We start from the raw sequence: 25785 nt of genomic DNA on the forward strand, positions 1-25785 counted from the left end.
TTTGCGGTGAAAAAAATATAAAGCCCACGTGCGCATGTCCATTCTATGTAGTTGGCTGAAAAAACAAATACAGTATGCAATTATGCTAAACAGCCTCTGTTTCCTTCAAAAGGTCAGCAATTTGCTTTCCCGAAAAGGTACATTTTCAACTAAATTTGTTGCTGGAATGGAATTAGTTTTGACAGGGAAGACATGTAGAAAACAAGGCACACATGAAAAAAAGTTTGACTTCTTCCCCGCCTAATCATTACAAGCGTAACACACACAACACACACAACAGACAGAGACACACAACAGACCAGAAGACAAGGAGTCTTAAAGGAATATCATGTCCTTGCTCTCTCTTTCTCTCATTTGGAAGATCATCAATTGCAAGCATTTCAAAAACGTACTACTATTGCTTCATTGTAGAATTCATTGCATATGTAGGCTATGTATTGATCTTTATTATCTAGCCAGATGACCAAACTTGCTGCTGAATATATGCAAGTAGGCCTGTGTAAACTGGAAAAAAACGTGAATAGAGAAATGGATGATTAAGACATTAAGATTCTCTTCCTTCTCCCATACCTTTCTCTCACTGGTAAAGGCATTTGATACAGATACTACACTTGACCATGCAGGCTCTTACTGTAATGTAAGTCACAGCCTTTATTTGACCATTATTATATATTATTATATTACAAACCTTAATGTGATACGAGCATTTTTGTTTTTACCATAAATCATTCTATATTATGAGTAATCAGAGATTAGTTACAACTTTCTGTAAACTGTCATTTTTTTGTGATTTTCAAATGTTTGGCGAGTACTGCTTAAATACTAGGTGCAGTAGTGTAGGCTATACATCACTGGCCTACTTGCAATGGGAGGAAAATGGATTGTGGAATTGATCCACGATTGGATAAACAGGGGAACTGAAACCAATGAGATGTCTGTTGCAAAACGGCAGCTTCTCTGCATGCTAGTGGAGGGGATGGTGACTGAGAACGTAGACTTAAAACCACAATGTTCCCCTGCAGATTGTTCATGGAATCCTTCACCTCCAGTCCCCCTCCATCTCTTTTCCTTGTCTTCATCCTCACCTTCGTCATCCTATTCTCCTCATCTTCCTCCACTTCTTCGTCCTCCTCTTCCTCTTCTCATCATCCTGTTCCTCCTTCTTTAAACCCTAGCCTGGATTCTCCTCTTCCTCTTGTCATCATCCTCTTCCTCCTTCTTTAAACCCTAGCCTGGAACCTCCTCTAGAGTTGGCGGACCTGTTTCCTGGCCTCGGCACGCAGGCAGATGGGGAAGGAGGCATGTTGTTTCCTGTTCACCTGGTAAACAATGACAATGGTACCATTAAACAGGGAATTTAGCCTGGATGCAGGATATAGACTAATACACAGGACTGTGCTTATTTCTTGTAGCCTGGTCCCAGATCTGTTTTATGCTGTCTTTCCAACTCCTATGGTCATTGTTTGGCGTTAGTTGTCAAGGCAGCACAAACAGATCTGGGGCCAGACTACATTTCTTGTAACAATACTGGAAGAGATTGTAGGGTATTTTAAGTTATTATCATTGAATACTTGCATAGATGCACCATAGTCCTGATATGCTTCTGTAGGTGATCTGAAAGGACTTGATTGGTCTTAAAGTGATATTGTGTCAATCTATCCAGATCTTTTAAGTATAAAGGGAATAGGTCAGAGGTTATAGGTCATCGAGACAGACAGAGCTGCGGTTCGCAGGTCCATTGAGAATAGGTCAGAGGTTATAAATCAAATGAAAATCAGATTTGATTAGGTCAGAGGTTATAGGTCATAGATGAGATAAGAGATGAGTGGATTGTGGGTAATACTAATCTGCCAGCTAGCTCCTTCTTCATACAGGACTTGAAGGAAGTGAATCGCTCTGCGGTTTTGTAGCCCTGGGGTTTGTGAGCAGCAGAGTGGAAGAAACAGATAGGGTGGGAAAAGCGATAGAGAGAGGAGATAGAAGGAGGGGGTTTTGGGATGCTGTTAGTCAAAAGGGAAGCCAGGACGACGAGGCCAAGAGAAATTGAACAGTAATATTTCAGACTCAAGACCCCATGCATAGGACATCAACGTAGGACTCGTTCAAGGGCGATTGATTGGCGTAGTATTAGAATGAATTCATACCTATTTCCTGATTATGCAACTGTCATGTGTAGGGCCTAGGGGTTTTCTCTGACCACATGCCTTATCTGACTAGGAAAAACTCTGGGCCCTAGTCATGATGACAATTGTAACTGTTTAACTTCACATACCACTAGGGGGCAGTAAAATACTTTGGAAGTGCAGGGAAGGTAGTCATTTACAACACTACAGACCTCCATATAACTGTGTAACTAGATTTGCTCTAGATAAAGATCTTAAAACTGCCACCACTTTTATGGCTGTCGACTAAAGTTAACAGTCAAAAGCTAGAATCAAATGACATTGTCCAAGTGTAACACAATATAAAATAAGAGCATGTCAAATTTCTAGTGATGGAAAACCAAACTAGATCATTCTCACTTTCTCCCTACCTCTCCTCCACCCCCCCTCTCTCGTCATCCTTCTCTCTCTCTCTCTCCCTCTCTCTATCCATCTTTCTTCTCTCACCTTTCCCTCCCACCTTACCTCCTTTCACCCCCTCCAATGTTTGTGAATGATTCCTTTCATTTGTTCAGAGCGCTTTGAGTAGTGGGTAGTTAGAACGCAAGAATGCGTCTTTTTGCAAGAATGACCTTAAAAAAGGTCATGTCTCGTTTTGTTTTGAATTTTCTCAATGGCAATATTAATCGGATCATTTTTGTAGCCCCTCTCCTTGAACTTTCTTTGCATCTCAGCCATATTTCTGTAGAAATCTGATTGCTTTTTGCAAATTCTTTTGATTCGACAGAATTGGCTGTAGCGTAAACTATTTTTCAAGGGAAGTGGGTGACAACTGTCAGCCCTCAACAAACTGTTAGGATCAGTAAGTTTTCTTTATCCTTCTCTCTCTCTCCCTCTCTCTATCCATCTTTCTTCTCTCGCCTTTCCCTCCCACCTTACCTCCTTTCACAACCCCCCTCTCTCTCTCTCTCACCCAAATTCTCCCTTCTCCTTTCCCTCTCTCTCTACCTCAGTCCTCTCCCCTCTCTCTGTCCCTACCCTCCCTCCGCGGTGCAGCCGGTCCTTCATAATGCCGATGAACTCCTTGTAGCTCAGCTGGTCGTCGTGGTCCACGTCAAAGATCTTGAAGATGGTGTGGACCAGGTGACGTGTCAGCTTCAGGCCCGTGGCCACGTACACAGCCCGCCCAAACTCATCTGAGAGAGAGAGAGAGAGAGAGAGAGCACGGTGGGGGATATATAGAGGGGAGAGAGAGGGAGAAGGGGTGGGAAAGCAATAGAGGAACACAGAGACAAGATACAGATGGGAGAGACAGGAAGAGAGGGGGATACAAAAAAGAGAACAAGATGGAGGAGAAAAGTAACCTACAGCCATTATTCACAAGCGAAAGGGAAATATCTCCACAGATATGAAATCCTAAAATGGAGGCTTACCTTGGCCAATGGAGCGACTGGCAAAGTTGTACATCTGCATGGCGATGGCAAAGTCCTCCAGGTTGTTGAGGAATTGGAAGAAGGAGCGGAACTCGTCGAAGGTGATGCCCTGCCCAGTCTCCACTGGGATGAGAGACTGTAAACGTGGCCTAGTGATGACAACACAGAGAGGCATTCTGAAGTGGTGACTAACACCAGTCTATTTCACATACAAAATTCTGCTATGGAAACATCCTGGTGGGGGTTCTCTACAAGCCCGATCTGTGGAACTTCCTTTTCACCAAGTTTCCTCATTTTAAACACCCTTGGCTGAGGTTAAACCTCCACAAATAATTTCCTTCACAAAACCAGTTTGCTAACACAGTTAGCCTGCTGCTAAAGTTCAACCTCCACAAGTAATCTTCACAAAACCAGTTAGCTAACGCAGTTAGCCTGCTGCTGAGGCTAGCAAACACAGACCAGTAGCGAACAATGCTCTCTAAATCAGCACAGTATGTGTGGACAGACAGGGAAGTGTTTAATCGTCTGACTAACTAGGAACTGTTGGAACTTAAAGTGGGAGATATGTAACGATGTGGAAAATGCCTTAGACAAACAGAGTGTGTGTGCCAGTGTGTATCTGTCTGCGCGGTCAACAAATCCATTCCGGGCGAGTGGCCCTTACCTGCCTGGTTCTCCTTTGATGCCCTGTGAACCCGATAGCCTCCATACAAACAGACAGGAGTCAGCCATCCCAGTGATATCTACAGACAGACTGGGCCATAGAGTAATCTAGAAAAGACTATTGGTGGTCACTGGAGCATGCCTTCACCTCCTGTGGAACCTTGGGCTCCAGCCTGCTAGCTCAATGGAACGACCACCACTAACTAATGGATGTCTACATGTACGACACCGCAAAGCAACGGGCGTTTCTTACAGAGACTTCTGATGAATAGATGAGTACGGCAGAATGCCTGGCTGACAGTGGACTTGTTGAACTGAGTGGGTTACCTAACGAGGCGTATTCAGGAAAACACCTGCATTAATAAACATATAATATCATTTACTGGCTCACAAAAAGCACATATGTCCCAGATTCACAGAATACATTCTCTAGTTGCCTAAAAATAAATAATGGGAGGTACCTACCAGAGGCTGCTCAGTTTTTGGGCGATTACTACCATTGGCTGAAACCACCAGTGGTATACGTTAGATAATATATTTATTGTTTAATACTGAACACAAATATAAAGGCAACTAGAACAATGTAAACTATTTTACTGTGATAGTTCATAAAAGGAAATTGTTCAATTGAAATAAATTATTATAATACATATCGATGGATTTCACATGACAAAGGTGCCTTCTCAGCCCCGTCCTGTCGTCCCTGTTCCCCCTATGACTGCGTGACCACGCACGCCTCCAACTCAATCAAGTTCGCAGACGACACAACAGTAGTAGGCCTGATTACCAACATTGACGAGACAGCCTACAGGAAGGAGGTGAGGGGCGGAGTGGTGCAGGAAAATAGCCTCTCCCTCAACGTCAACAAAACGAAGGAGCTGATTGTGGACTTCAGAAAACAGCAGAGGGAGCATGCCCCTATCCACATCGACAGGACCACAGTGGAGAAGGTGGAAAGCTTCAAGTTTCTCAGAATACACATCACTGACCATCTGAAATGGTCCACCCACACAGACAGCAAGGTGAAGAAGGCGCAACAGCATTTTGTTACACCTGCAATAACACCTGCTAAATATGTTTATGTGACCAATATAATTTGATTTGACTGAGCAGGGGCCCAGCCACTGGGGAGCCAGGCCCAGCCACTGGGGAGCCAGGACCAGCCTATGGGGAGCCAGACCCAGCCACTGGGGAGCCAGGACCAGCCACTGGGGAGCCAGGCCCAGCCACTGGGGAGCCAGGACCAGCCACTGGGGAGCCAGGACCAGCCACTGGGGAGCCAGGACCAGCCACTGGGGAGTCAGGCCCAGCCAATCAGAACAAGTTTTTCCCCACGTGTCACTTCTGAGTTTCTTGTAAAAGGTGTTGTCAAGCAGCTGTCTATGACACTCATTTACATAAACTGTCCTATCCAGGAGTACAACCGACCCACCCTTATCAGCAGGGCGAATAAGGACTGACGTATCAGATTGTATATGGAAAGATTTGGACTCCTGTTTGTTCTTACGGTGATGAGCAACATCTTTTTCAACAAGTCTGCAATATGTCTCGATAGAGTGATTGCGATTGGCCGGAGGTATAAAATAACTCTTGCTTCTAAAAGGAGTCGGAGTATGTGCAGGGGAGCAAACTTCTGGTTCAATAGAAATGTCAGGATTAGGGGAGCTAAAGTATTCCCTTAAACGGATGTTTCTAAAAAACTTAAACATGTCTACCTTAACATCAAAATCGTTGCACTGGGTTGTAAAGGCACACAATATAACCCTTTATTAAGCAAAGAGAAATGGGCAGGGCTCAATATCTTGCTTGATTAATTAAAGACACAGTCCCGTGGGTTCTGGGACCGTGTGAACGGTCTCCTCTGCCTCTGATAGTCGTTTCTTCTTACGCCGTCGGGTGCGGCATCTCGTCGATGCGCGTGCCTGCGGCCTCCTCCGCCCTTCCGTCCGTCCGTCCAAAACTACCACTGGAAGCCGATGAGGCGCTGGTTGTAGAGCGTTGATCAGACAAGGGTGGATCGAAGTAAGCGGCGTCCCTCCCGCGTCTGCCATGGAGAGGAGGTACAGGACCTCCCTGGTCAGGGTTTCTCCAGAAGTAGACTTTTACCATCGGCCTTGTCTTTTTTGTCTTGGTTGAATTTCTTGATTTTAAGTTCCTTTATTTCTGTAGACAACTTGTCCTGGAGCGCCTTGGTTAGTTTTCATCAGTTCATTGAATATGCCATCATCATTAACAGCTATTTGTAGAATATGCGTTTGTCTTTATCCATTTCAATAAAATCATGTTTCAACTGGTCAAGAATTAATGTCATTAAATCAATAAGAGCATTTGTTCAGGATGTCACACCAGCGCTCACATAAATCATCTATGCGCTGTCCAAATAATGGTTCTTTAGTATTGAAACCATCTGTGTAATGGTGATAAATTAATTAATAACCTGAATTACAATACAAAGAAATTAAAATTATCAATATTAAGAGCTAACCACTCTGATCATATTCCCTCCCTCAATGCTCCACAAGGAAGCAAAGAACGGTCATCAATGGCAGAGAGCGGATGAACTGAATCATTACTCAAAGCCCGCTTCGCGCTCAGAAGGGAATATCACAGCTCATCATCGTGGGTTGCGATTTCAAACACTTTAGAAACACATTTCTCAAGTCAAGAACTATAGAAATGATCCCTGAAAGTATAGTCTTAATTAAATTGAGGGCGAGCGAGGGTAGCCTCTGTTGGAGCTGTTATTCTCACTAACGGTTTCCCACCGTACAAAGAGCACACTATATAGTACCACGTGGCCGAAATCATGCTTATCGGGCAACTTTTCATCAATAGGTCACATAAGGAATCAGTTATTGTCGTGTTTTATACCCAAGAAAGCTTCATAAAAGACATTTTCAAGATGCTCCACAATATAACTGTAAATGAGGGAGGTGCCAGGAGGTACTCATTGCAGTTTTTATGGGACTGGCATTGGCTGAAAAGGTCAATGGCCTTACAATAGAGAAAATACAAGAAAAACCTTTTCAGAAATCACATGTAATTGAAAAGGTAGAGTTCTGACTGGATTAAAATCACATATCTCCTATACAACGTCATAGCAAGGAAAACAGGACCATTAAACAGTATTGAAACCAACTGTTGTATAATGAGGTTAAACTATTTTAAAAACTTAACTACAATAGGTGTATTAAAGAAGTTAATATTAACAATATTAAAAGCTAACCACTCTGATCATATTCCCTCCCTCAATGCTCCACAAGGAAGCAAAGAACGGTCATCAATGGCAGAGAGCGGATGAACTGAATCATTACTCAAAGCCCGCTTCGCGCTCAGAAGGGAATATCGCATCTCATCATCGTGGGTTGCGAATTCAAACACTTTAGAAACACATTTCTCAAGTCAAGAACTATAGAAATGATCCCTGAAAGTATAGTCTTAACGTATCTTTAGGTGAGCAGGGGAAGTCTATGTCGGGACAAGCATTTCCACTAACGGTTTAATCTAAAGTGTCATTGTCTGCGAGATTTACAGAGGTAAATATACACCCGTTCATGGACACACAATATTCTTGATAAAATGTACGCCAATTACTATAATTATATCAAAAAATGTATTAATATTCTGTGAATGTCATTACCCACAATACATTGCTGGTAACAAGCACTGTTGAAGAGCTGAGCTGGCGGTCAACTTCATATAATGATGCACTTGTTCTTTGTAAATTTAAAACATGACCATATTGAAAAATGTGTTGACATGTGTATTTTTTCGCGTTGTTATTGTGAAATGTGCACAAGAAGTTTCGAAGACATTATATTTACATGGTGGAATCGATTGATGAGCGTACTGGTGCGTTGGGGAGAAGTGTCCTGACGGAATCAGAAGAACGCATTTCTCGTTCCACTTTTCAAAAGAAAGGCGCGCTACGCCACAAATTGATCTGCTTTGCGAAATAACGGCACAATAACATTAATATAAAGATATGATAAAATAAGTGAAAACGCATTCATTAAAGCATTATTAAACGTAGCTGGCTACACAAGCTGGTGTCACGGCCGTAATTATAGAAATACGTTTTAATGTGTCAACCTGGCAAAACTTTGCTGAGTAACGTTATCTGACAGTGAGAGGCTAGGAATTTGCGTTAGCTAGCCAACTAACAGCTACATCTAATTTTTCGCTGAACTTACCAGCAGCCACAGGAGACTGCTAAGGACGCTCATAATAATGTATAGAACGATGAATTGAATGACAGCAAACCCATGGGAACAGTGTTTGAGTCCACTCACTCCGCTCAATTATTACCACAAGCCAGTCCTCCCCGATTCAGGTGCCAGCAGCTCATAGCTAGCCTTCGCAGTGCTCAGTTGATGAAATGAAAATAAACCAACTGCAGTCTTTTTAGAAGAAAAAAACCCCCATACAATTTGATGATTGAAAATGTAGCTACCCAGCGCTGCCAAATAAAGTTATATCGTTCATGTCGCAGGTGCATGTCAGCTGATAATACAACTTTTGCGGTGAAAAAAATGTAAAGCCCACGTGCGCATGTCCATTCTATGTAGTTGGCTGAAAAAACAAATACAGTATGCAATTATGCTAAACAGCCTCTGTTTCCTTCAAAAGTCTTTATTCGTGCATTCATCACACTTTTCACTTGCATTCTGTCAAGTTATTTTCACACCAACCACACACTTCACCGCTTGGTTGAGGGAATGGTCGAGAAATGTGTTTATATGTTCTATAGCGTCTAATATAATGCAAATACGCAGAGTAACTATAAATCAGTTAAGTCAAACCATTTAAGTTATTTAATATTCAAACTAAATACAGAGATTCACCTTGAATCGTTGAACATAATTAAATCACTATCATGCTTACTGGTCCAAACTTAAAATCAAAACGTTTGCTCATAATATTGCTGTTAAGTAGATTTATATTACAAACAGATTAATAATTCAATAAATAAATATAATCATTACCAATTGAGGTGAAATGTTGGTCAATTACATAGTGAATCAAGGAAACCTAGGTTGCACAGTACACTGGTAGGAGGGCAGGTCAGCAATTTGCTTTCCGACAAGGTACATTTTCAACGAAATTTGTTGCTGGAATGGAATTAGTTTTGACAGGGAAGACATGTAGAAAACAAGGCACACATGAAAAAAAGTTTGACTTCTTCCCCGCCTAATCATTACAAGCGTAACACACACAACACACACAACAGACAGAAGACACACAACAGACAGAAGACAAGGAGTCTTAAAGGAATATCATGATATCATCATGCTCTCTCTTTCTCTCATTTGGAAGATCATCAATTGCAAGCATTTCAAAAACTTACTACTATTGCTTCATTGTAGAATTCATTGCATTTGTAGGCTATGTATTGATCTTTATTATCTAGCCAGATGACCAAACTTGCTGCTGAATATATGCAAGTAGGCCTGTGTAAACTGGAAAAAAACTTGAATAGAAAAATACATGATTAAGACATTAAGATTCTCTTCCTTCTCCCATACCTTTCTCTCACTGGTAAAGGCATTTGATACAGATACTACACTTGACCATGCAGGCTCTTACTGTAATGTAAGTCACAGCCTTTATTTGACCATTATTATATATTATTATATTACAAACCTTAATGTGATACGAGCATTTTTGTTTTTACCATAAATCATTCTATATTATGAGTAATCAGAGATTAGTTACAACTTTCTGTAAACTGTCATTTTTTTGTGCTTTTCAAATGTTTGGCGAGTACTGCTTAAATACTAGGTGCAGTAGTGTAGGCTATACATCACTGGCCTACTTGCAATGGGAGGAAAATGGATTGTGGAATTGATCCACGATTGGAAAAACAGGAGAACTGAAACCAATGAGATGTCTGTTGCAAAACGGCAGCTTCTCTGCATGCTAGTGGAGGGGATGGTGACTGAGAACGTAGACTTAAAACCACAATGTTCCCCTGCAGATTGTTCATGGAATCCTTCACCTCCATCTCTTTTCCTTGTCTTCATCCTCACCTTCATCATCCTATTCTCCTCATCTTCCTCCACTTCTTCGTCCTCCTCTTCCTCTTCTCATCATCCTGTTCCTCCTTCTTTAAACCCCAGCCTGGAACCTCCTCTTCCTCTTGTCATCATCCTCTTCCTCCTTCTTTAAACCCTAGCCTGGAACCTCCTCTAGAGTTGGCGTACCTGTCTCCTGGCCTCGGCACGCAGGCAGATGGGGAAGGAGGCATGTTGTTTCCTGTTCACCTGGTAAACAATGACAATGGTACCATTAAACAGGGAATTTAGCCGGGATGCAGGATATAGACTAATACACAAGACTGTGCTTATTTATTGTAGCCTGGTCCCAGATCCGTTTTATGCTGTCTTTCCAACTCCTATGGTCATTGTTTGGCGTTAGTTGTCAAGGCAGCACGAACAGATCTGGGGCCAGACTATATTTCTTGTAACAATACTGGAAGAGATTGTAGGGTATTTTAAGTTATTATCATTGGATACTTGCACAGATGCACCATAGTCCTGATATGCTTCTGTAGGTGATCTGAAAGGACTTGATTGGTCTTAAAGTGATATTGTGTCAATCTATCCAGATCTTTTAAGTATAAAGGGAATAGGTCAGAGGTTATAGGTCATCGAGACAGACAGAGCTGCGGTTCGCAGGTCCATTGAGAATAGGTCAGAGGTTATAGGTCATCGAAACAGACAGAGCTGCGGTTCGCAGGTCCATTGAGAATAGGTCAGAGGTTATAAATCAAATGAAAATCAGATTTGATTAGGTCAGAGGTTATAGGTCATAGATGAGATAAGAGATGAGTGGATTGTGGGTAATACTTATCTGCCAGCTAGCTCCTTCTTCATACAGGACTTGAAGGAAGTGAATCGCTCTGCGGTTTTGTAGCCCTGGGGTTTGTGAGCAGCAGAGTGGAAGAAACAGATAGGGTGGGAAAAGCGATAGAGAGAGGAGATAGAAGGAGGGGGTTTTGGGATGCTGTTAGTCAAAAGGGAAGCCAGGACGACGAGGCCAAGAGAAATTGAACAGTAATATTTCAGACTCAAGACCCCATGCATAGGACATCAACGTAGGACTCGTTCAAGGGCGATTGATTGGCGTAGTATTAGAATGAATTCATACCTATTTCCTGATTATGCAACTGTCATGTGTAGGGCCTAGGGGTTTTCTCTGACCACATGCCTTATCTGACTAGGAAAAACTCTGGGCCCTAGTCATGATGACAATTGTAACTGTTTAACTTCACATACCACTAGGGGGCAGTAAAATACTTTGGAAGTGCAGGGAAGGTAGTCATTTACAACACTACAGACCTCCATATAACTGTGTAACTAGATTTGCTCTAGATAAAGATCTTAAAACTGCCACCACTTTTATGGCTGTCGACTAAAGTTAACAGTCAAAAGCTAGAATCAAATGACATTGTCCAAGTGTAACACAATATAAAATAAGAGCATGTCAAATTTCTAGTGATGGAAAACCAAACTAGATCATTCTCACTTTCTCCCTATCTCTCACTCTTCATACCTCTCCTCCACCCCCCCCCTCTCTCTCTCCCTCTCTCTATCCATCTTTCCAACTCATCTTTCTTACCTCCTTTCACCCCCCCCCCCCCCTCTCTCACCCAAATTCTCCCTTCCCCTTACCCTCCCTCCGCGGTGCAGCCGGTCCTTCATAATGCCGATGAACTCCTTGTAGCTCAGCTGGTCGTCGTGGTCCACGTCAAAGATCTTGAAGATGGTGTGGACCAGGTGACGTGTCAGCTTCAGGCCCGTGGCCACGTACACAGCCCGCCCAAACTCATCTGAGAGAGAGAGAGAGAGAGAGAGAGAGAGCACGGTGGGGGATATACAGAGGGGAGAGAGAGGGAGAAGGGGTGGGAAAGCAATAGAGGAAGACAGAGACAAGATACAGATGGGAGAGACAGGAAGAGAGGGGGATACAAAAAAGAGAACAAGATGGAGGAGAAAAGTAACCTACAGCCATTATTCACAAGAGACTATTGAGCGAAAGGGAAATATCTCCACAGATATTAAATCCTAAAATGGAGGCTTACCTTGGCCAATGGAGCGACTGGCAAAGTTGTACATCTGCATGGCGATGGCAAAGTCCTCCAGGTTGTTGAGGAATTGGAAGAAGGAGCGGAACTCGTCGAAGGTGATGCCCTGTGAAGTAAAAAGACAGGGGATCTCATATAAGTGTGACACACAGAGCAATCTTTAACGGACACGGAGTGACAGACAGCTCTTGCAGTTCTCGGAATTAGGGGGGATGCTTCAAGCTCAAACCCATTGGTGATGATGGTCAAATTGGTGACGATGGTATGATCATGTGAACTTTGACCCATGCAACCCTGGCCCCTTTGACTGTAGGGACTAGGCCTGGGAATGACACAACCATGCTACACATTTAATACGTTTGTGTATCAGCTATGAATGTGGTTCCTGAGTGGTTCCTTCTGCAGACGTTGTGAGAGCTGATCATCTGTGCAGCGCCACTGCAGAAATAGTGATTCACAGGTTTCACAAGTTTCACAACGCAAGGCTTCTGGGATTTCATCCTTGAAAATCAAACTTCATTATTAGAAACGTAGACACACTGGTTTGCAGTGTGGAACATGTAGACATATATTAGTTATGGGCCTCCTGAGTGGCGCAGTGGTCTAAGGCTGGTTCGAGTCCAGGCTCTGTCGCAGCCGGCCGCGACCGGGAGAGTCATGGGGCGGCACGCAATTGGCCCAGAGTCATCGGGTTAGGGGAGGGTTTGGCTCGGCAGGGATGTTCTTGTCCCATCGCGCACTAGCGACTCCTGTGGCGGGCCGGGCGCAGTGCACGCTGACCAGGTCGCCAGGTGTACAGTGTTTCCTCCGACACATTGGTGCGGCTGGCTTCCGGGTTAAGCGGGCGTTGTGTCAAGAAGCAGTGCGGCTGTGTTGTGTTTCGGAGGACGCCACGGCTTTCGACCTTCGCCTCTCCCGAGTCCGTACGGAAGTTGCAGCGATGCGACAAGACTGTAACTACCAATTGGATACCAGGAAATTGGGAAGAAAAGGGGTAATTAAAGAAGACCTATATTAGTTAGTGGTGGTCGTTCCATTGATCTAGCAGAGCTATTGGCTTTGATGGCTGGAGCCCAAGGTTCCACAAGAGGTGAAGGCGTGCTCTAGTGACCACCAATAGTCTGTCTGTAGGTATCACTCATTTCAGCCCGAGCTGCATCACACTAAAACAAAGAATAAAAGAAAGGTATGAGACGCAGGAGGCTGGTCACACCTTAATTGGGGAGGACAGACTCGTGGTAATGACTGGAGAAGAATCAGTGGAATGGTATCAAACGTGGTTTCCATGGTTTCTAGGTGTTTGATGCCATTCCATTTGCTCCGTTCCAGACATGATTTAGAGCCGTTCTCCCCTCAGCAGTCTCCACTGGGATGAGAGACTGTAAACGTGGCCTAGTGATGACAACACAGAGAGGCATTCTGAAGTGGTGACTAACACCAGTCTATTTCACATACAAAATTCTGCTATGGAAACATCCTGGTGGGGGTTCTCTACAAGCCCGATCTGTGGAACTTCCTTCTTCCTTTTCACCAAGTTTCCTCATTTTAAACACCCTTGGCTGAGGTTAAACCTCCACAAATAATTTCCTTCACAAAACCAGTTTGCTAACACAGTTAGCCTGCTGCTAAAGTTCAACCTCCACAAGTAATCTCCTTCACAAAACCAGTTTGCTAACACAGTTAGCCTGCTGCTAAAGTTCAACCTCCACAAGTAATCTCCTTCACAAAACCAGTTTGCTAACACAGTTAGCCTGCTGCTAAGGTTCAACCTCCACAAGTAATCTTCACAAAACCAGTTAGCTAACACAGTTAGCCTGCTGCTGAGGCTAGCAAACACAGACCAGTAGCGAACAATGCTCTCTAAATCAGCACAGTATGTGTGGACAGACAGGGAAGTGTTTAATTGTCTGACTAACTAGGACCTGTTGGAACTTAAAGTGGGAGATATGTAACGATGTGGAAAATGCCTTAGACAAACAGAGTGTGTGTGCCAGTGTGTATCTGTCTGCGCGGTCAACAAATCCATTCCGGGCGAGTGGCCCTTACCTGCCTGGTCCTCCTTTGATGCCCTGTGAACCCGATAGCCTCCATACAAACAGACAGGAGCCAGCCACCCCAGTGATACCTACAGACAGACTGGGCCATAGAGTAATCTAGAAAAGACTATTGGTGGTCACTGGAGCATGCCTTCACCTCCTGTGGAACCTTGGGCTCCAGCCTGCTAGCTCAATGGAACGACCACTGCTAACTAATGGATGTCTACATGTACGACACCGCAAAGCAACGGGCATCTACGTTTCTTACTGAGACTTCTGATGAATGGATGAGTACGGCAGAATGCCTGGCTGACAGTGGACTTGTTGAACTGAGTGGGTTACCTAACGAGGCGTATTCAGGGCAACACCTGCATTGGAAGTAGACCTATAAGATGCAGGTCCACTAATTGCTTCAGTTAAAACTGTACGGCCCACCAACAGTTTGAGAAACTCATCTTGAGTCTAATTGACTGAGCTGACTTGTAAATCTTTTGACATCGTGTTTAGGTATGTATCAGCTTCTACCCCTAAGCCATAAGACTGCTGAACCATTCATCAAATACACACCCGGACTTTGTTTCTACACTGCTGCTACTCGCTGTTAATCATCTATGCATAGTCACTTTAACCCTAGCTACATGTACAAATGACCTGGACTAACCTGTACCCCGGCACATTGACTCTGTACCGGTACCTCCTGTATATGGCCTCATTATTATCATTTTTATTGTGTTCTTTTTTTGTTGTTGCTTTAGTTGATTCATTATTTAGTCAAAATGTTCTTAACTCTATTTTCTCAAAACGGTATTGTTGGTAAGTAAGCATTTCACGGTAAGGTCTACACCTGCTTAAATACCATTTGATTTGATTTGATCGGACGTGGGTGAAGAACCAGGGGTCCGTTCAAAATGACTCAAGAAAACAGTGAGGCAGAGCAGACAGGACGTGCTAAGAAGATGATTAGTCTCATCATTAGGGAATAGGGACAAACCTGTTGTCTCTTCCAGAGCATGGAAAGATAAAACACAAGAAGAATGTTGCATGAACACGAGGACAAAACACTGCAGAACTTCATTTTCCATCTTCATGCAGCCTACGGTTGGTTGGTTAAATAACTTGGGAAGTTTTCGAAGCAAAGTGCAGTGTAGGCAGAAAATCCGGCTTGGCTGTGGGGTGTGTTGATGCGTATCCAAACCGATAGATTCACAACGTGCTGTTCATGCAGATCAAGGCTCTACTGTACATTACACACATTGATTTGCCATTAAGGGACGGAAAGTGTTGCATAATATAATAACAATCGATCAGAAAAAAAAATGTAGGAGCAGAATGTGCCGGTATACACACTTTACTTAAAAACGTCACTTTACACTGGATCCAACTCCAACTCTACATGGACACAACAAAGCGTCCGCTAGCGAGAGCCAGATAACTCAAAGACTTTGTATACGACACAGAGCACAACACACTGGCTTGTCGATCAATCAACAGTTATCACACATAGGAGTAGGGCAATGGGGTCAGTGAGAGCCAGTCAGTCAGTCAGTGAGTGAGTCAGAGCTGGCCCGTCAGATTACACTGGTCCTTACAACTGGCTGTCAGGTGTTGGCCCGTCAGATTACACTGGTCCTTACAACTGGCCTTCAGGTGTTGGCCCGTCAGATTACACTGGTCCTTACAACTGGCCTTCAGGTGTTGGCCCGTCAGATTACACTGGTCCTTACAACTGGCCTTCAGATGTTGGCCCGTCAGATTACACTGGTCCTTACAACTGGCCTTCAGGTGTTGGCCCGTCAGATTACAACTGGCCTTCAGGTGTTGGCCCGTCAGATTACACTGGTCCTTACAACTGGCCTTCAGGTGTTGGCCCGTCAGATTACACTGGTCCTTACAACTGGCCTTCAGGTGTTGGCCCGTCAGATTACACTGGTCCTTACAACTGGCCTTCAGGTGTTGGCCTGTCAGATTACACTGGTCCTTACAACTGGCCTTCAGATGTTGGCCCGTCAGATTACACTGGTCCTTACAACTGGCCTTCAGGTGTTGGCCCGTCAGATTACAACTGGCCTTCAGGTGTTGGCCCGTCAGATTACACTGGTCCTTACAACTGGCCTTCAGGTGTTGGCCTGTCAGATTACACTGGTCCTTACAACTGGCCTTCAGGTGTTGGCCCGTCAGATTACACTGGTCCTTACAACTGGCCTTCAGATGTTGGCCCGTCAGATTACACTGGTCCTTACAACTGGCCTTCAGGTGTTGGCCCGTCAGATTACAACTGGCCTTCAGGTGTTGGCCCGTCAGATTACACTGGTCCTTACAACTGGCCTTCAGGTGTTGGCCCGTCAGATTACACTGGTCCTTACAACTGGCCTTCAGGTGTTGGCCCGTCAGATTACACTGGTCCTTACAACTGGCCTTCAGGTGTTGGCCTGTCAGATTACACTGGTCCTTACAACTGGCCTTCAGATGTTGGCCCGTCAGATTACACTGGTCCTTACAACTGGCCTTCAGGTGTTGGCCCGTCAGATTACAACTGGCCTTCAGGTGTTGGCCCGTCAGATTACACTGGTCCTTACAACTGGCCTTCAGGTGTTGGCCTGTCAGATTACACTGGTCCTTACAACTGGCCTTCAGGTGTTGGCCCGTCAGATTACACTGGTCCTTACAACTGGCTGTCAGGTGTAAGTGTCAGATGTAACGGATTCACTATCTCTAGTTGATCTAACTGATGGGCCAGTGGTGCGTTCAGGTGTAGAGAGAAGAAGACACAGTGCCCGGAGGACCATGACAAGGTGGGAACACGAATATAGAGGGTAGGAGGGGGGAATAGGGGTCAGGGGGTCAGGTGGGGCAGGAAGGGCTGAGAGGGGGAGTGGGGTGATGGGAGAGACATCGAGGAGGTTAAAGGGGTGAGAGAGTAAAGGGAGGTGAACAGAAAGTGTGGGTTGTGGAAGAAAGAGAGAGACAGACCAGTACAGGGCCTGTTTCCTCAAAGAATCTCAGAGTAGAAGTTCTGATCTAGGATCAGGACCCCACCTGGCCCTATAACCTCATTCATTATGAGCTAAAAGCCTATACTGATCGTAATTCAACATTCCTACTCAGAGACACTTTGTGAAATGTGGAAGTAGAAGAGGGAGAGAGGAGAGTGAGAGAGGAGAGAGAGAGGGAGAGAGGGCAGGGAGAGAGGGAGGAAGAGAAGGAGAGAGAGGGAGAGAGAGGGGGAGAGGGAGAGAGGGAGGGGAGAGAGGGAGGAAGAGAAGGAGAGAGAGGGAGAGAGGGAGGAAGAGAAGGAGAGGGAGAGAGGGAGAGAGGGAGGGAGGGAGGGGAAAGTAGAGGATAGAGTGCTTGACCACAGTCGTGTCATGCTATGGTTCAAGGTTCTAGATGTAGTCTACCTTCTCATGTGTGTGTGTTCCTCTACCTTCTCATGTGTGTGTGTATTCCTCTACCTTCTCATGTGTGTGTGTATTCCTCTACCTTCTCATGTATGTGTGTTCCTCTACCTTCTCATGTGTGTGCCTGTTCCTCTACCTTCTCATGTGTGTGCCTGTTCCTCTACCTTCTCATGTGTGTGCCTGTTCCTCTACCTTCTCATGTGTGTGTGTTCCTCTACCTTCTCATGTGTGTGCCTGTTCCTCTACCTTCTCATGTGTGTGCCTGTTCCTCTACCTTCTCATGTGTGTGCCTGTTCCTCTACCTTCTCATGTGTGTGCCTGTTCCTCTACCTTCTCATGTGTGTGCCTGTTCCTCTACCTTCTCATGTGTGTGCCTGTTCCTCTACCTTCTCATGTGTGTGTGTTCCTCTACCTTCTCATGTGTGTGCCTGTTCCTCTACCTTCTCATGTGTGTGTGTTCCTCTACCTTCTCATGTGTGTGCCTGTTCCTCTACCTTCTCATGTGTGTGCCTGTTCCTCTACCTTCTCATGTGTGTGTTCCTCTACCTTCTCATGTGTGTGCCTGTTCCTCTACCTTCTCATGTGTGTGTGTTCCTCTACCTTCTCATGTGTGTGCCTGTTCCTCTACCTTCTCATGTGTGTGTGTGTGTGTGTTCCTCTACTTTCTCATGTATGTGTGTTCCTCTACCTTCTCATGTATGTGTGTTCCTCTACCTTCTCATGTATGTGTGTTCCTCTACCTTCTCATGTATGTGTGTTCCTCCACCTTCTCATGTGTGTGTGTGTTCCTCTACTTTCTCATGTGTGTGTTCCTCCACCTTCTCATGTGTGTGTGTTCCTCTACCTTCTCATGTGTGTGTGTGTTCCTCTACCTTCTCATGTGTGTGTTCCTCTACCTTCTCATGTATGTGTGTTCCTCTACCTTCTCATGTGTGTGTGTGTTCCTCTACCTTCTCATGTGTGTGTGTGTGTTCCTCTACCTTCTCATGTGTGTGTGTTCCTCTACCTTCTCATGTGTGTGTGTGTTCCTCTACCTTCTCATGTGTGTGTGTGTGTTCCTCTACCTTCTCATGTGTGTGTGTGTGTGTTCCTCTACCTTCTCATGTGTGTGTGTGGGTGTTCCTCTACCTTCTCATGTGTGTGTGTGTTCCTCTACCTTCTCATGTGTGTGTGTGTTCCTCTACCTTCTCATGTGTGTGTGTTCCTCTACCTTCTCATGTGTGTGTGTTCCTCTACCTTCTCATGTGTGTGTGTTCCTCCACCTTCTCATGTGTGTGTGTTCCTCTACCTTCTCATGTGTGTGTGTTCCTCTACCTTCTCGTCAGGGATGCTCTGGCGGACGTTGTCCAGGTAACTGCTGATGTTCTCTACGTTGGTGTAACGCAGCAGGATGCGGGCAAAGTCCTCCTCACTGATGGTGGTCATGCCTTTAGAGTAGGTCAGGAACTCTATCTCCAAAACCTCTGTCTGGAGGTTATCCATGAACCTGGGGGAGAGAGAGAGGACCAAGAGACAGAGAGAAGGTACATGTCTATGGTAGTGCAGTATGTGTCTATGGTAGTGCAGTATGTGTCTATGGTAGTGCAGTATGTGTCTATGGTATCGCAGTATGTGTCTATGGTATCGCAGTGCTTGTCTATGGTAGTGCAGTATGTTTCTATGGTAGTGCAGTATGTGTCTATGGTAGTGCAGTATGTGTCTATGGTAGTGCAATATGTGTCTATGGTAGTGCAGTATGTGTGTATGGTATCGCAGTATGTGTCTATGGTAATGCAGTATGTGTCTATGGTATCGCAGTATGTGTCTATGGTAGTGCAGTACATGTCTATGGTAGTGCAGTATGTGTCTATGGTAGTGCAGTACGTGTCTATGGTAGTGCAGTACGTGTCTATGGTAGTGCAGTACGTGTCTATGGTAGTGCAGTACATGTATATGGTAGTGCAGTACATGTCTATGGTAGTGCAGTAAGTGTCTATGGTAGTGCAGTACATGTCTATGGTAGTGCAGTACATGTCTATGGTAGTGCAGTAAGTGTCTATGGTAGTGCAGTATGTATCTATGGTAGTGCAGTATGTGTCTATGGTAGTGCAGTACATGTCTATGGTAGTGCAGTATGTGTCTATGGTAGTGCAGTACGTGTCTATGGTAGTGCAGTACGTGTCTATGGTAGTGCAGTACATGTATATGGTAGTGCAGTACATGTCTATGGTAGTGCAGTAAGTGTCTATGGTAGTGCAGTACATGTCTATGGTAGTGCAGTACATGTCTATGGTAGTGCAGTAAGTGTCTATGGTAGTGCAGTATGTGTCTATGGTAGTGCAGTATGTGTCTATGGTAGTGCAGTATGTGTCTATGGTAGTGCAGTACGTGTCTATGGTAGTGCAGTACGTGTCTATGGTAGTGCAGTACGTGTCTATGGTAGTGCAGTACGTGTCTATGGTAGTGCAGTACATGTATATGGTAGTACAGTACATGTCTATGGTAGTGCAGTAAGTGTCTATGGTAGTGCAGTATGTGTCTATGGTAGTGCAGTATGTGTCTATGGTAGTGCAGTACGTGTCTATGGTAGTGCAGTACGTGTCTATGGTAGTGCAGTACGTGTCTATGGTAGTGCAGTACATGTCTTTGGTAGTGCAGTAAGTGTCTATGGTAGTGCAGTATGTGTCTATGGTAGTGCAGTATGTGTCTATGGTAGTGCAGTACGTGTCTATGATACTGCAGTATGTGTCTATGATAGTGCAGTATGTGTCTATGGTTTCGCAGTATGTGTCTATGGTAGTGCAGTATGTGTCTATGGTAGTGCAGTACGTGTCTATGGTAGTGCAGTACGTGTCTATGGTAGTGCAGTATGGGTCTATGGTAGTGCAGTACGTGTCTATGGTAGTGCAGTATGTGTCTATGGTAGTGCAGTATGTGTCTATGGTAGTGCAGTATGTGTCTATGGTAGTGCAGTATGTGTCTATGGTAGTGCAGTACATGTCTATGGTAGTGCAGTATGTGTCTATGGTAGTGCAGTATGTGTCTATGGTAGTGCAGTACGTGTGTATGGTAGTGCAGTATGTGTCTATGGTAGTGCAGTATGTGTCTATGGTAGTGCAGTATGTGTCTATGGTAGTGCAGTACGTGTGTGAGAGTAACTGAATACTATATCTGAGTATGAGAGAGCAGTAAAACTGAAACAAGCGACAGAGTAGATTAACTATGTTCCACAGACCATCATTTTATAGGGCTCTATTAGGACAAATCACTTAATCGGCATGGCGCTACCTGTAGAAGTCGTCAAAAGTCAGCTCCGCCTTCCCCTTCTTCCCAAAGAAGTGCACCAGCAGTGTGGTGTCAATCATCATACCCTCCTCCGCACGCTGACATCCCATTGGCCAGACAGGGGCAGAGGGGGCGGGGAGAAAAGAAAAACAATGCAGTGACTGACATACAACACACTCTCTGATTGAATGAGGAGTGGGGACCGGTCCGTGTGGGTGGAGTCATGAATCCAAGATGGCAGCCATCGTACCAAACAACCAGCCAGTCGCATGTGAGGTGCATCAACGGGGCAACAACAACAACAGTCAGTCAAGTCAATCAATCAATCAGCTTCACCAAGTGTTCACAACAAGGCTTGAGTCTGAGCAGCACCTGCACAGATCCACTGATCTCCAAACTATTCGTGTGTTATAGCTGTTAGTAGACATATTGGATTAGGGCTATCGGATGATGTGTAGATCGGATATTCCTGTGCAGCCCAGACTGATAAATGGTAGTGTTGCAGCCAGCAGTGTGACAGACAGACAGACAGGACAGGACAGCACACAGACAGGTAAGGCTATAGACAGACACACACAAAGACATGCCTGTAGACACACAGAGAGAAGGAGGAGAAAGAGAGAGAGCGGAGGAGACAGACGACACATTTTAGCTGAGACAGGCACATATGCCACCACATCCCATGCATTTCTGTTCAAACCCCCAAACACCACTCATAGAAAACCACAGCAGAACAGAAAACCCACCGCAACAGAAATGTGTACAAGAATGTGAGCAAGATTCCACCTTTTTCTAAAAGACTGTAACATAATCAGGTGTCTTTGAAGTAATTATGAATTCTTTCATGTTTTCTTTCTTTCTGCCCTCTAAACCCCTCTCTCTGTGTACAAAATATCCCTCCCCTCTCTTCTGCGTGGGCTTTGTAAGGGATCTGGGATATTTGAAACCAATTAGGGTGTATTTGGGATGTTTATGTATTTACTGCGGTTTTGTAATCCGCTGTTTAACACTACCTTAATCCCGGGGAATCGGAAAATTCCGGAAAGGGGGGAAGGGGGGTGTATCGGCGTGTGTGTGTGTGTGTGTGTAGGAGGGGATAATTCAGAAAAAGGTGTTTATATGACTGGGCTTTATCACATAATAACGGATACAGGCCAAATCCCGAGGAACCCTGTCTGAGCTTCCAAGGGCCCATAGAGGGCGATATCGATCGATGATTGATATAAAAACCAAATGGGCCAATAGGTTTGGTCCCTCTCCCCGCCATGCCCCACCCTTCCCCCAATCCAACCAATCCGGCTTCATGCTGAAGGCAGAGTGTAACTGGCATTGGCAAACTCTCATCATATCTTTCTCCATAGGGGGAGACTGCATTCAGCCAAGTTCAGATTCAGCAGTAGCTTCACGATGCTATATGGCTAATTAAACTGGTCCCAGGTCAGTCCGTGCTGTCTCGCCAAGGTTGAGTCAACTGTGACAAGACAGCATAAAACTGATCTGAGACCAGGCTGGCAAATGTCCAATACCTTTAGTCTAAAGTCCTAATCCACCAGGGAACGGGAACAATTATTCAAAGGAAAAAAGAACAGAATTGAAAGAAGAGACATTGTCGTCGTTCCGCTTGACGGCCCAAACGAAGGCACTTTTCACGGCCGAAGCCAGATGTTGTTTGGAAACATCATACTGTGTAGAATTAAAATGTACTCCCCAGGGATGGAATTTAAAAACAATGCAACTAAAAGATAATGGAGAAATCATGTAAGGATAGGTCTATTTCACATGCTGTATAGGGACGAGTCAGTGTCTCTCAAAGGAAATCATGTTTAGTAGCATTACGTCACTGTAAAAACTAACTAACACTTATCAGTCTGTTTCAGTTGTGTAACTTTTAGATTCTTACACTAATTATATACCGAACAAAAATATAAACGCAACATACAATTTCAGATTTGACTTAGACACATTTTATATAAGGAAATCATGAAATTGAAATAAATCTATTAGGCCCTGATCTATGGATTTCACATGACTGGGCAGGGGCACAGCCATGGGTGGCCTGGGAGGGCATAGGCCCACCCACTCGTGAGCAAGGCCCAGCCAATAAGGATGGGTTTTTCCTCACAAAAGGGCTTTGTTACAGACAGAAATGCATCTCAGTTTCATCAGCTGTCCGGGTGGCTGGTCTCAGATGATCCCGCAGGTGAAGAAGCCAGATGTGGAGGTTCTGGGCTGACGTGGTTACACGTGGTCTGGGGTTGTGAGGCCAGTTGGATGTCATGCCAAATTCTCTAAAACGACGTCGGAGGTGGCTTATGGTAGAGAAATTAACATTAAATTATCTGGCAACAGCTCTGGTGGACATTCCTGCAGTCAGCACGTCAATTGCACACTCCCTCAAACTTGAGACATCTGTGGCATTGTGTTATGTGACAAAACTGCACAATTCAAAGTGGCCTTTTGTTGTCCTCAGCACAAGGTGCACCTTTGTAATGACCATGCTGTTTAATCAGCTTCTTGATATGCCACACCTGTCAGGTGGATGGATTATCTTGGCAAAAGAGAAATGCTCACTAACAGGGATGAACAAATTTGTGCCCATTTAAGAGAACAAAGCTTTTTGTGAGTATGGAACATTTCTGGGATATTTTATTTCAGCTCATGAAACATTGGCCCAACACTTTACTTGTGTTTATATATTTGTTTTGTATAGCTTTACATAGAAATTAAGTATCACTCTGTCATACTTAGTCCGTCTATCTTCTTCAAGTGGCTTCCCTATAAAACGTACAACTTCTTATATCTCATGGCATCTGTGGTTTGAGGATGTGTTTATTTTAGCAAAAGGACTACACTTGTAAAATATATCTGGTGAAATGACTAGCTTCTTCTTCAAAGGCAAGCCCCTATATGACACATTCTCTTTGCGCCCAGACTAGACAATACACGTGTTTACTTCCTCTCCTTTCTACACCCATCTCTCTCTCTTTCCCTCTCTGTCTTTCTCTCCCTCTCTCTCTCCTGGAAGAGTGAGATCACGACCTGACGCCTCTCGGTTCCTGGAAGCTGGGGAGCGCGAGTATGTGAGCTCATCGCTATCGACCGACATAATGGTTATCACGCCCACCAGGCGTGCGAGTCAGCACCTGGTTTGTGTGTGTGTTTGTGTGGTGTGTGTGTCCCCGCTGTGGCCTTTGATCTCAGAACAGAGGTGAAAAAAAACGTGATTACTGATGTCAACCCCTAAATGTCCTCTCTCTCTCTCTCTCATCTCGTCTCTCTCTCTCTCGCTCACCTCCCCTCCATCTCTCCCTCCCTCCCTCTCCTGAATAACACATTAGACCTGTTATTGGAGGCTGGAGAGTCAGCCAGCCAGACAGTCCTTCTGACACAGACAAACACAGGGGCCTAATGGGAGACTCTATGATAGAGAACCTGAATAGGAGTTAAACACATCCCTCCTCTCTCTCTCTCTCTCTCTCTCTCTCTCCCCTCTCTCTTGATAGCCTCTAGATGAAGGTTCAGTCTATGTAAATACAGGTCATCTCCATGATCTCCTGCAGTCTTCCAGTGTTATTGTCTCTCCCTCTGCTTCCGCTGCTAGCCACCTATTAGCCAACAAATAGGCTGCCAAACAAGTCGTCAGGCTGAGAAACACTGGACTGCCAAGTCAGCCGTGCTCAATTGTAGACGGACGGCAATGATCTAAAGTGTGTGTGTGTGTGTATGTGCGGTGCTAGAATGATGAGGTTGTTTTGGTATAACACTTGTAGCTAAGCAGGTCGTCACTGTATTTTTATGCTAAGAACGTTTTCTAACTGTATTATCTTGACATGCAGGGGACAACAACCACCACCAGGACCCAACACAGAGAGGTGGCGGGAGGTAACATCGATAAGCATGAAACACAGGGAAACAAATAGGTTTTAGAACCATAAAACATCTGAATCTAAGAATCTAATACAGAAAAAACAATAGACTACACAGTGACAGAGCTGTCCTATGGCTGTGGATGGATGGGTCAAAGCCAAGGGAAGAGTTTTTACCTTTTCCAGTCAAAGGAGGGATGGGATCAAGTGACTAAAAGAACCACTAGAAACCAAGAGAAGGATGGTCGGGTATGAGAGACACAAATTGACGAATGAATGGACAGAGGACCAGTATACCTCTGCCAGGGATGAGAACTGCTAAATGGATCTAGGCTGCGAATGATGGAGGGATGGAGGGATGGATGGCGGAAAAGAAGGAGGGAGAAAGAAACGAGGGAGGAAGGGTGGACAGAGGACAGGTGTACCTCTGCCAGGTCTGAGAACAGGGCTTGACTGGCGCCGCCCTCAGAACGTCCCAATAGCTCCGGGCCACAACTGACGACTGTCTTTTTTAACCACCTGCAGGAGTTTTTACCAGAAGCACAAACATCGTACAAGAAAAACAGAGGACAACTGAAGGAGGGAAGAGAGGATGAAATGAAGGAACGACCATGATCATTTCTCTCCATCTCATTTGAAATTGACAATCTATCAAAGGCCAAATGAAAGATTTCATCACAAAATCAGAGGGATTGGCTTAGTGATATGCTAATCGTATAGAAGACGGATCACGTAACATTTAAATAATGACCAGCCTCACAGTGATATCGCTATTATAGTAGAATGATTTGTCATCGTATCAAAGAGATTGGATGCAATGACACAATCCAACACTGGATTTCTAGACAGGATTGTTTACAACTATCCTACCTCCCACTTCCCTCAGATGAGTCAGACATTTAACAAGACATCATTTGACTCCATTCCGTTTTCCTTC

General features: G+C 44.7%; 2 protein-coding genes and 2 non-coding genes across 5 annotated transcripts; all 4 read right to left on the bottom strand.

The window, feature by feature from the left end:
- Positions 1-1101: 1101 nt before the first annotated feature.
- On the bottom strand, positions 1102-8642 carry LOC116370633 (calcium uptake protein 3, mitochondrial-like). Of its 2 annotated transcripts, XM_031819836.1 has the most exons (5): positions 8491-8625; positions 3536-3684; positions 3141-3298; positions 1848-1912; positions 1253-1322 (listed from the first exon to the last, which is right to left on the bottom strand). In XM_031819836.1, exons 2-5 carry the CDS (start codon positions 3573-3575, stop codon positions 1316-1318), a joined length of 270 nt encoding a protein of 89 aa, XP_031675696.1. In that variant the 5' UTR covers positions 3576-3684; positions 8491-8625; the 3' UTR covers positions 1253-1315. The 2 variants fall into 2 exon arrangements, with proteins under 2 accessions (XP_031675695.1, XP_031675696.1); XM_031819835.1 differs by lacking the exon at positions 1848-1912 and having other exon boundaries at positions 1102-1319; positions 8491-8642.
- Positions 6682-6897, bottom strand: LOC116370634 (small nucleolar RNA U3). The gene has a single exon (XR_004208776.1). It is a non-coding gene; the product is annotated as a small nucleolar RNA U3 (small nucleolar RNA).
- LOC116370635 (small nucleolar RNA U3) lies at positions 7423-7638 on the bottom strand. The gene has a single exon (XR_004208777.1). It is a non-coding gene; the product is annotated as a small nucleolar RNA U3 (small nucleolar RNA).
- A 172-nt stretch (positions 8643-8814) lies between the features above and the next one.
- Positions 8815-25305, bottom strand: LOC116370632 (calcium uptake protein 3, mitochondrial-like). The gene is made up of 8 exons (XM_031819834.1): positions 25274-25305; positions 20986-21080; positions 19033-19204; positions 15312-15320; positions 12282-12390; positions 11872-12029; positions 11051-11115; positions 8815-10464 (listed from the first exon to the last, which is right to left on the bottom strand). Exons 2-8 carry the CDS (start codon positions 21063-21065, stop codon positions 10458-10460), a joined length of 600 nt encoding a protein of 199 aa, XP_031675694.1. The 5' UTR covers positions 21066-21080; positions 25274-25305; the 3' UTR covers positions 8815-10457.
- Between the last annotated feature and the right edge of the window lie 480 nt (positions 25306-25785).

This window comes from Oncorhynchus kisutch, unplaced genomic scaffold (assembly GCF_002021735.2).
Source record: "Oncorhynchus kisutch isolate 150728-3 unplaced genomic scaffold, Okis_V2 scaffold2679, whole genome shotgun sequence".
Classification (NCBI taxonomy): domain Eukaryota; kingdom Metazoa; phylum Chordata; class Actinopteri; order Salmoniformes; family Salmonidae; genus Oncorhynchus; species Oncorhynchus kisutch.

Excerpts from the sequence above, each read along its gene's own strand:
- LOC116370632 (XM_031819834.1), bottom strand. The coding sequence starts at position 21,065 with ATGATGATTGACACCACACTGCTGGTGCACTTCTTTGGGAAGAAGGGG. Across the intron at positions 12,030-12,281 it reads CAGTCGCTCCATTGGCCAAG|ATGAGTTTGGGCGGGCTGTG; the intron begins GTAAGCCTCCAT and ends TCTCTCTCTCAG. Across the intron at positions 11,116-11,871 it reads GGCTGCACCGCGGAGGGAGG|GGCTACAAAACCGCAGAGCG; the intron begins GTAAGGGGAAGG and ends CACAAACCCCAG.
- LOC116370633 (XM_031819835.1), bottom strand. The coding sequence starts at position 3,575 with ATGCAGATGTACAACTTTGCCAGTCGCTCCATTGGCCAAG. Across the intron at positions 3,299-3,535 it reads CAGTCGCTCCATTGGCCAAG|ATGAGTTTGGGCGGGCTGTG; the intron begins GTAAGCCTCCAT and ends TCTCTCTCTCAG. Across the intron at positions 1,320-3,140 it reads GGCTGCACCGCGGAGGGAGG|GTGAACAGGAAACAACATGC; the intron begins GTAGGGACAGAG and ends ATTGTTTACCAG.